This window comes from Convolutriloba macropyga, chromosome 2, assembly GCF_964194025.1.
Source record: "Convolutriloba macropyga chromosome 2, txConMacr16.3, whole genome shotgun sequence".
Taxonomy (NCBI): domain Eukaryota; kingdom Metazoa; phylum Xenacoelomorpha; order Acoela; family Convolutidae; genus Convolutriloba; species Convolutriloba macropyga.
The window spans coordinates 28,148,821-28,159,053 of NC_134469.1; the positions used below are offsets into that span (position 1 = coordinate 28,148,821).

Below are 10,233 nucleotides of genomic sequence, written 5' to 3' on the forward strand. Positions count from 1 at the left end.
TGAACCAAGTCAAAGGCCTCAACACACGCCTTCAGCGTAAACCTTCGTTGCAAGAAAAATACAATAAGACTCTCTTGACAGACCTCGAGAAAAACTATGTCAAACCGGTGGAAATGCAAGATCCTCAACCAGACAGAATTTGGTACCTGCCACACCATCCTGTGGAAAATATCAATAAGCCCGGAAAAGTCCGCCGAATTGCAAATGCCGCATCAAATTCCGCGGCCAATCGCTTAATTCAAACCTTCTTACTGGACCAGATCTCCTTAATAACCTTTTAGGTGTCCTTATGAGATTTCGAGAACATCCCGTGGCGGTCCTTGCGGACATCGAAGGCATGTTGATGCAAATCGCCATCCACCAGCTTGATCAATCTGCTCTTCGATTTCTCTGGTTAGCAGACAATCAGATACAACAGTACCAATTTACCAGACTCATCTTTGGAGCAAATTGCTCGCCTTCGTGCGCATTATACGTCTTTAACCATTGTGCCAAAGAGAAAAGTCAACAGTTCCCAGAAGCCCTCAAAGCCGTCAGAAAGCACTTTTACATGGATGACTACATCCAATCACATGCAACAGAAGAAAACGCTTGTAAGGCAGTTCTTGAGACAAAACATTGTCTGCAAACAGGTGGGTTTCGACTCACAAAACTTGTTTCAAACAGCTCTCTAGTTCTAAACCAAATCCCTCCCGAAGACAAAGACAACCAGACAGATGTTGTTAGAGTTCTTGGTGTTAAATGGACTCTTGAGAAAGACTGCTTTCTTATGAAACCTCTCACTAATTTCCCAAAAGATGCCTCAGCATACACTCAACGTAAGATCTTTAGTCTTGTCTCCTCGATCTTCGACCCAATAGGTGTAATGTCGCCATCAACGATCCGTTTCAAAATAGTTCTTCAAGAACTGTGGAAACTTGGGAAAAAATGGGACAAACAAATTGCCTCTCAAGTAGTTAAACCACTTCAAAAGAATTTGGACTTATACTTTTCTTCACCAGACGTGACATTGAACAGAACTCTGAATAAGAGTTGCCATTCACCAGAAAGTGAAAATGAAATCCATATATTTGTTGACGCTTCAGCTGTAGCAGTTGCAGCCGTTGCATACTTGAAAACAGTTCCTAACTTAGGCACTAATGTTGAAACTTGTTACTTAATAGGCAAATGCAAAGTTGCCCCAATTAAACAAATCAGCATACCCAAATTAGAGTTGGAAACCGCAGTCATCGGAGTGCACCTTCTTTCAACCATCATGAAAGAGTCATCGTTTCACATTACTCGCTCTACAATCTGGACAGATAGTCAAGTAGTACTTGATTGGTTATCGACAACCAAGAAGCAACCTGCCGTTGTTGCGAATCGCCTCAAAGAAATCCTTGCATCAACTGGTGCCTACCAATGAAAACACGTTACCACCAAAGAAAATCCAGCTGACCACGGAACTCGTGGTCTCAATCCAGACAAAATTCCAGCCAAGTGGCTAACAGCGCCAGCCTTTCTTTCCACAAGACAGCTCACCGCTCCAGAAAACTCTTCAAAGCATGTGTTAGCGACGCATGAATTTTCACGCAATTTGTCGGAGCAAACAATTGAGCCGAAACGGTTCTCAACTTGGAACAAGTTGCTCTTGACTTTAGCAACAGTCATCAATTTGGTCTTTCGGATCAAAAAGCAAAGGCCTAAAGATCAGCAGTTTATAACAGAAGATGTCATTTTTGCAAGAAATCGGCTGATCAAAATGTCGCAGCAATATTTCTTCTTCTCAACAATCCAAGCCCTGGAACGTGGTTCCAGGATAGATTCAAAGTGCAAAATCCGTTCGCTCAACCCAATGTTGGACAACAATGGAAACCTTCGGTCATGCGGAAGATTGCAATTTGCGCCAGATAACCTCGAAGTCGAGAAATTTCCGATTATACTGCACGCAAAAGACAAGATAGCGAGACTCTGTATAGAGCATGCACACAACATTTGCGTTCACCAAGGAACAGAGCCAGTGAAAGCCTTTGTGCAGCAAAGATACCACATCATTGGACTCAGAAAAACACTTTTAAGTATAAAGTACCGATGTTTTCTCTGCAGACGATTTGCCGCTCAAAACATTCAACCTGTCATGGCTCCCCTTCCTGCCTGCCGGTTTCCGACAATTTCTACTCAGTATCCTTTCGCAAACAGCGGAGTCGACTTTTTTGGACCCTTTTATATAGAAGATGCCAAAAGACAGATTGAAAAACACTACGGCCTCATCTTCACTTGCCTGGTTACTAGGTGTGTCCATCTAGAAGCTTGTCCCGATCTCAATACTGACACTTTTCTAAACGCTTATCGACGTTTTGTAAGCCGCAGATGTCAGCCAACAACAATGCTCAGTGACAATGGCAAGACATTTATTGGTGCATCTGAGGAATTAAAAAGATCTGTGAAACGTCTCGACAACGACAAAATGTACAAAGCAATGGCAGCAACGAACACAACCTGGAAGTTCAATCCTCCCTATGGACCTCATTTTGGCGGTATTTGGGAGCGCTTGATCCAGACTGCAAAACGCACTCTATTGATCATTCTAGGCTCCAGAAGATTGTCGCTTGATGTGTTCAGGACAATTTTGGTCGAGACCGAAGCTATATTGAACTCCAGACCACTAATGATTGTCGCTGACCTTTCGGAAAATGAAATGCCTCTCACGCCAAACCATTTTCTGATCAACAGACCGTTCAATTCTCTCCCACCAGGAAAGTTTGACAGCCAAGAACCCGCCAGTTTCAAGTCTTGGAAGAATGTGCAGCAAATGTTCAACCATTTCTGGAAACGACTCGTCAAGGAGTATCTTCCGACACTGTTAAAGAGGTCTAAATGGAGCGATAGTGGCCAAACACCACTGAGAGTCAACGACATTGTTTGGATTCTGAAAGATATGACTCCACGTGGAATTTGGCCCCTTGGCTTAGCTCATTTTTTCTTGACCTTTTTCCGAAACGGTTCTCTAGGCAACTTGCGTTACACCCTCTATGACGATCTGGTCAACAGTCTGTGATGAGTTAGTTGGCCTCCTCTTTCCCCTGGAGCATGTCGTGCAACAATCAAGTCAGAAGTGAAACTTGAAAAAACATTGACTTTTGTCCTTATCGCTACCAAAACGAGTTGGTTGTTCCCGCAACTTAAAACTGAAAAAAACTTAACAAACTGTCTAGAACAATGTAATTGAATCCTTATCTACATTCTCTTACAAAGCGTGGTGCTCAAGAATTAAACTGAAGTTAATTGAAAGCAAGTAACATACTCGCAGTCAAAACGTGGGAGGATAAAGAGCAATATCTTATTGTAAACTTCAAATGTCTTCTACACAAAAGCAAACAGAAGGACCTAGTCATAACGTTGGTCACCAAAATTGCTCACAGAGATGTACAAAAGCATGGAATTCCTTTTACTTGAAATACATCAAGTTTAACAGGAAAACGACAAAACTAATGCGTCCGTTCGGTGTTTGATTCCGCTCATAGGCCATTCCTCACAAGCGTGAATTGCCAATAAAATCAAAACCAATTCAAAAGAACGCAATCAACGGAAAGATGCATCATTGATACAACGCAACAATTCCGAAAGCTGCAGAGAAACATTAAAGGAACAAAAATTGTCTCCACTGTCACACTATTTTGAATGGCACAAATTATTGATGCTAATATTGGAACTAAATTGAGATTACAACATAAAATTGCAATCATTTTAAAAGAAAACGTTGAGGATCACAAAAGTACACGAAAAGTACACGAGGTCTAATCGGTGGGGTTCCTTGGCGATAAGTTGCTGCTGTGGAAGCTGCAGCCACGTCCGGAAAGTCAGCTCAGCTGTAAGCGAGGGATGAACACCCCAGTAAAAACTCAGTTCAATCTAAACCCTCTCTCTCTCTCTCATAAAAAACATCCGGAAAAACTGAAGATCAAAAGTGGAGTACTCGCATTGCAAGTTATTTTTAATAGCGGCGAAGCATCAACTGGGACTATTATCGGTCTTCTCTTGGTTTTATTATTTTTATTTTTGTTGCCATGATTTTTGTTACAGCCAAATCACTTAGAATCTGCATTTTGTTTTTTTTATATGCAATTTCAAATGAATTGTTTGCGCGAAGTCATTTTTATCTCTCTGTACAGAGTTTCGTTTTGTTCATTCGTTTTGCTCATTCGCGTGATTAATTTTTTGGTTATACATTATTTAACTCACTCTGAAAATTGACTGCCTTTGAAATGGACTTTTCTGTACTTTACTTTATAGCAATTTTTGTTTTATAACAATATTGGTAATACTTATTACATCTGAAGAGTTGTTTTCTTTGGAATCATTTTTTTAAAGTTTTTTGGGTTGTCGTAGGTATCTTGCTTATTTCTTCTGATTTATTGAACCTAGAGCTGTTCCTTAGTTGTTGCTAAATACTCAGGACATTATAAAGCTCTATCCATTGCATTTTATGAAATTTCTCAATTTTTTATTGTTTGCCCTTTGTATTTTGCTTGACGTTTCTGTGACAGGAGTTGCGTAGTTCATTGATCGAGCAAAGGATATTATTAAATGACTCGGAATAACAAACGAGAGGTAGACTTTTAAACTTTGAAGATTTGCAACCACTTTTAATTTTTTCTTCGCCTTTCCAGATGTAGCGCTTTTCTTGTTTTTATCAAAGGTCGGGCAGTTATTGACTGATGAATAAAAAAAATCATACAATGTGATTTTCTTTTTTTATTATTTGTTAATTAGGTAATCTCTGACTTACAGGCCTTGGGTACATTACTGATCAAGCAGATAAAAATATTACACGTTTTTCAAATTTTAGTAGTTGGGAAGCATCATTTAGCGTTCTTAGTGAATTTTGTGAACTATAAATTTTGATTTTTCCTTTTTGTTTCTCGGTTTCGTCCGTCTGAACTGTGTTCTTCTTTCAATTGATAATCGTTATTTGAATATGAGCTGGTTTTTCCTGCAAGTTTTGTTTTTAGATATATTCTTTGGACTCGCAAGCTTTTGATGAAGTTTGATCAGATTTTTTTGTCATCTTTTAATTTTTAGTTTTTTCCTGTTGTTCATATTTTCTGTTTTACATCTCTATTCTAGAATACCTACAAATAACAACCTTGAAGTACTAGTTCAAATACAACAAATTTGACTTTTGAAATTCAAAAATTATTCTGGTACATGTTAATTCAAAATTTTGGCAACCACATCAATTAAAAAACAACAACAGATAGAAATGAAAGTCAAAATATTTTTTCAAAACTCCGGAATAAAGATTGAATTAATTTTTGTGTAATAAGTGTAAACAAAATGTTGTATATGTGAGAGCCAAAGACATTTTTATACACCTTATTTGATCAGTTTAAGTCTTAATTGAAAATTCTTTCTTCTCTGCATCTTTACTATTGTCAATCCGATATTTAACGGGCCCAGAAAAGGCGAGTGAAAGCAAAATTTTAAAATTTTTTTGAAATGTTACGGACAGGATGGTTCATGTTTTAGCAGCCAGCTCATGTTATCACGCGGTAAACAGTGTTTAATAACGTTAAACTAAGGACCTCCTGACAAAAAACAACAGTCTCTGGACTTTCTTTCAAACCAAATACAAAAATCAGTTGAAAAACGCACAAAAAAATAAAGGTCAAGGGCCAATTGAGCACAAGGACTGACATAGTTGTGTGGCATAATTTAGCCAACCACAGCATCTCAAGCCACAGGTCGATTAACTACAGATCAAAAAGTGTACAAAAGCTAACAAACTACTTGATCACGAAAAACAACCAGTTTAAAGCGCCGGTATAAAGTCAGCAAACTGGAACCCTTGATATTTTAAAAGAGCTCTTGAGCACTGGGATACTGGTTCTGAGGGTCACAAAGCAAATGATATCGAAACAGAAAAAAAACACAGCTGGGAGACTACAGTTTGCTCCACCGGGGTTCAGCACGTTAGAACAAATTACTGGACATTGTTCTACACCACCAAGAAAACTTGAAAACTCTGCTCAAATATGAAAGAGGGAAGAACTTCGGAAAACGACAGGGGAAGGCGAGCAAAGGTAAGACTGGTAGAAAAAACCCAGAACGGGAGTGTAGTTCCTGAAAAAAGGTCTTAATTGCCCACTGTCCTTGAGAGAGCTTCGGTGATGTGGAAGTTCTACCACAACCATGGCTTAGATACACTCTCTGTCACAACAACTGCTTTAAACAATTCCTATCTTCAAACAAACTAATAAACTGTAAATATCGATGACAATTTTTGAAAAGCTGTAATAATAATGATATCATTCAGAATTTTTTGAAATTTCGAATTCCCAAATACGAAAATTTTTACAACAAGCGGTGCACAGCTTTCATCTTAAGCTCGTAAGGAAGGAAACAAGTAGAGTCGAACAAGGTCATCGTAGATTTTTCGAGGGAAAACTTGGGGAGTATAGTGACATTCTCAGGAATGAGGTGAGAAAACAACTTTACCTACAATTGTGCACAGCATTTGTACGGAAATGAGAGATCATTCAGAATTGATTAGTAATAGACTTAATGACACGTTAGCGAAGCTGTCTGAGAGAAAAGGACAGGCCTTTGCGGAATGGATCTTATAACAATATTGTACATTGGACTGTGTTGACCTGCCAAAACTTGTCCTGGACGTCTTATCATTCAGTCCAAAGCATCCAATCAGGGACAAATTAAATGAAGCGCACTTCCTTGCGGATGTAGACAGATTCGTTGGTGAGTTAAGTGAGCAAAACACTGATGGCTAGACGTTATTTGAAACAGAAACGTCGGCCAAATGTACGCCAAGAGTGCACGTGAGACACCAATAGGTAGAGGGGTTAAAAAAACTAGTAATTTTTTGAAAGGTCAAAAAGTATTAGCTGTACCAGTTGATGAAGTTTGCTGTTTTTGTGTTATGAAACAGACAACATGATCGGATAAACTATAAGAAGTCCTTAGTGCCAGTCAGCTTGAGGCTCGTAATGGAGAAATTGATGATCTAACATTAAAATTGGAGACACTTAAAAGTAGCAGTTTACATCAGTTATTGAAACAGGGAAACATAAGTGAAGAGATTTAGCACAAACTCAGGACAACAGGATCACAACCGGCCAGGTTTTATGGACTTGCTAAAGTAAATAAAACTGGTACGCCACTTCGGCCTGTTCTGTCAATACCCGGTAGCAGTTACGAGAAACTCAATAATTTTTTCTCCTTTTTTTCAAAAGGTTACCAGGTGCAATTATTGAGACTGTCTCAAAAGATGTCAGAGCCGCTTTAGAAGCTACCAAATTGGATGAAGATGAGCTAGTTGTATCTCTCGATGTTAAAAACCTGTACTCCAATGTACCAGTTGAGATGTAAACTACAGTTGCACTTGAAGAATGGTATTTCAGTGACGAGGTCCTGAGATTCCAATGTTAGCTATGAAGAGCCTTTTGTGACTAGCCGTAACCAATTTCACTTTAAGTGTAATAAAAAGTGGTACACTCAATGGTACGGTTAAGTAATGGGAGCTTCGTCTATAATTTTGGCAAATTTGTGGATGCAATCCTTTCAAAACTTCTTGTAAAAACAGATTGAGTGAAGGGAAAACAACACTCTTGACGCAAAGGTAATAAGCATTGATTGTAACACATGCGTAAAAATCCGAAGGGAAGGTACCGAGTGCGAATCATGCAAAAACTGGTTTCATGCAAAATACCAAAGTATCACTGACACAGAGTATAAAATCATGCAGTAAATTGTACGGACCTGTTCCTGTTGTGCGGAAAAAGATGCGAAAGAGGACAGACAGGAAATCAAAAAATTCGAGATGTATTCAGATGACCTTGTGTGCACTGTCCAGGGAACCCTCTAGATTACCTTGAGTTTAAAAATACACTTTACAATATTTAAAATTCACTCTTGAGACACCAAACGGTAGTTGAGACCTGGCATTCTTAGATCTAAACATAAACGTCTACGAAGATGGAAGATTTAGCTCTCCATCGAAAAATTGAGCATTACAGGCATAATCATGAATTTCATAGCTGTGCACCGTTACATTATAAGAAGAAGGTAATTCATGAGACTGTGAGTAGGATTTTTAATGCGACCAGAGACTGACAATCCTTAGATGTAGCTCTTGAGAAAAATCAAGAGATCTGGATAAGATATCAATATCCAACTGAGCAGTCACACAGTATTGTCAATTAGACATTGGAAAAAATAGACACGAACTCTAAGATTACAGCAAAAATTAACCAAAATGAATAATATCTTTCAGAAAATAAAAAAAGCCCAAAATGAGAGAAAAATTTATTGAGGTTCTCGTAACTGCTACCGCGTAATGACCAAACAGGCCGAAATGGCGTACCGCTTTTATGTACTTTAGCAAGTCCATAAAGCCTGGCCTATTGCGATCTGGTTGTCCTGAGTCTCTGATAAGTCTTTTGAATATATTTTCTTGTTTCATTAATTCATGCCAACTGCTTTTCATCAGTTTTTCCGTTTTTATTGTTAGATCACCACTTTCTCCTTCACAAGCCTCAAACTGACTGGCAGAGGATTATAATTAGTTCATCAGAGTATGTGGTCTGTTTCATAAAACAAAAACCGCAACAATTATCAAATGGTACAGCTATTAGTTTTTGATCTTCCAAAAGATCATTAGCATTTTTAACCCCTCTATCCATTGGTGTCTCACGTTCATTCTTGGCGTACTCTTTGGCAGACGCTTCTATTTCAAATAATTTTTAACCATCAGTGTTGTTCTCACCTTACTCACAAACTAATCTGTCTACATCCGCAAGGAAGTGCACTTCTTTAAAATTGTCCCTGAAAGGATGTTTTGGACCTGATGATAGGACGTTCAGGACAAATTTCTGCAGTTCAACACCGTCCAATGTGACAACATTATTACTTCATTATGAGATTCATTCCGCAAAGGCCTCTCCAGTCTCCCAGACGGGTTTGCTAACTTGTCATCAAGTCTCTTACTAATCATTTTGGAATGATTTCTCATTTCCTTTCTAATACTGAACACAATTTGAGGTAAAACTTCCTTTTTCACCTTTTGCCTGAGAATGTCCCTATCCTCCCCAAGTTTTTTCTCGAACAATTTATGGCCTTGTTTCGCACGACCTTTTTTTTCCTTAAGAGCTTGAGTTGTATCTCTCGATGTTAAAAGCTTGTAAATCAATGTACCAGTTGAGGAGGAATTTGCAATTGCGTTTGAAGAACAGTATTCTAGTGACGAGGTCCTGAGATTCCAATGTCAGCTATGAAGAGCCTTTTGAGACTTGACTTGCCGTAACAAAATTCACTTTAAGTGTTATAAAATATGTTACACTCAATCGGACGGTTTAGCAATAGGTGCTTCGCTGGCTGTAATTTTTGGCAAACTTGTGGATGATAGCCTTTCAAAACTCCGTGCAGAAATCAAATGATTGAAGAGATAACAAAACTTTTGACACAAAGGTAATAATTATTGATTGCAACCGACGCGTTACTTTCCGAGGAAAAGGGATCAAGTGCGAATCATGCCAAAACTGTTTTCATGCAAAATACTAAAGTATCACTGACACAGAGTATAAAATCACGCAGTAATGTACGGATCTGTTCCTATTGTGCGGATAAAGGAGCATAAAAAGACAAACATGAAATGAAAATATTCAAGAGGTATGTAAATGACCTGGTGTGCACTGTCAAGGGGCACCCTCGAGATTACCTTGAGTATGAAAATACACTTCACAAAATTTACAATTCACTCTTGAGACACCAAATGGTAGAGGAGACCTGGCGTTTTCAGATCTAAACATAAACGTGTACGAAGATAGAAAATTTAGCAGTCAATGGAAAAATTGAGCAATACAGGCATAATCCTGAATTTCCGTAGCTGTGCACCGTTACAACAGAAGAACAATGTATTCATGGGACTATGAGTAGGATTTTCAATGCGACTAGTGACTGGCAATCCTTTGACGTAGCTCTTGAGAAAAATCAAGAGATCTGGACAGAAAATCAATATCCAACCTCGCGGTCACACGGTATTGTTAATGGGACGTTGGATAAAATAGACGCGAATTAAAAACGTTCCAGCAAAAAATCCCCAAAATGAACAACATCTTCAAAAAAAGACAATAAAAAAGCCCAGACCGAGGTTTTTCGTTCAATACAGCGGAAACATTACTCGAAATTTTGCAAAGAGACTGCAAAACTGTGTGATATTCAAATCATTTTCACAATAAG

The 10,233-nt window shown here is 38.5% G+C and overlaps 2 protein-coding genes across 2 annotated transcripts; both read left to right on the forward strand.

Annotated features, from left to right (window-relative positions):
* Nucleotides 1–289: 289 nt before the first annotated feature.
* On the forward strand, nucleotides 290–1,405 carry LOC142334873 (uncharacterized). The gene is made up of 2 exons (XM_075383199.1): nucleotides 290–818; nucleotides 1,086–1,405. Exons 1-2 carry the CDS (start codon nucleotides 290–292, stop codon nucleotides 1,403–1,405), a joined length of 849 nt encoding a protein of 282 aa, XP_075239314.1.
* A 336-nt stretch (nucleotides 1,406–1,741) lies between these two features.
* On the forward strand, nucleotides 1,742–7,365 carry LOC142334874 (uncharacterized). The gene is made up of 2 exons (XM_075383200.1): nucleotides 1,742–2,516; nucleotides 7,238–7,365. Exons 1-2 carry the CDS (start codon nucleotides 1,742–1,744, stop codon nucleotides 7,363–7,365), a joined length of 903 nt encoding a protein of 300 aa, XP_075239315.1.
* The last annotated feature ends 2,868 nt before the right edge of the window (nucleotides 7,366–10,233 follow it).

What these genes read in the sequence shown, in the direction of transcription:
- LOC142334873 (XM_075383199.1), top strand. Translation starts at nt 290, where the DNA reads ATGAGATTTCGAGAACATCCCGTGGCGGTCCTTGCGGACATCGAAGGC. An exon ending in TGCCTCAGCATACACTCAAC is followed by an intron (nt 819 to 1,085) that starts GTAAGATCTTTA and finishes TTGACGCTTCAG; the next exon opens with CTGTAGCAGTTGCAGCCGTT.
- LOC142334874 (XM_075383200.1), top strand. Translation starts at nt 1,742, where the DNA reads ATGTCGCAGCAATATTTCTTCTTCTCAACAATCCAAGCCCTGGAACGT. An exon ending in CTATGGACCTCATTTTGGCG is followed by an intron (nt 2,517 to 7,237) that starts GTATTTGGGAGC and finishes AAAGGTTACCAG; the next exon opens with GTGCAATTATTGAGACTGTC.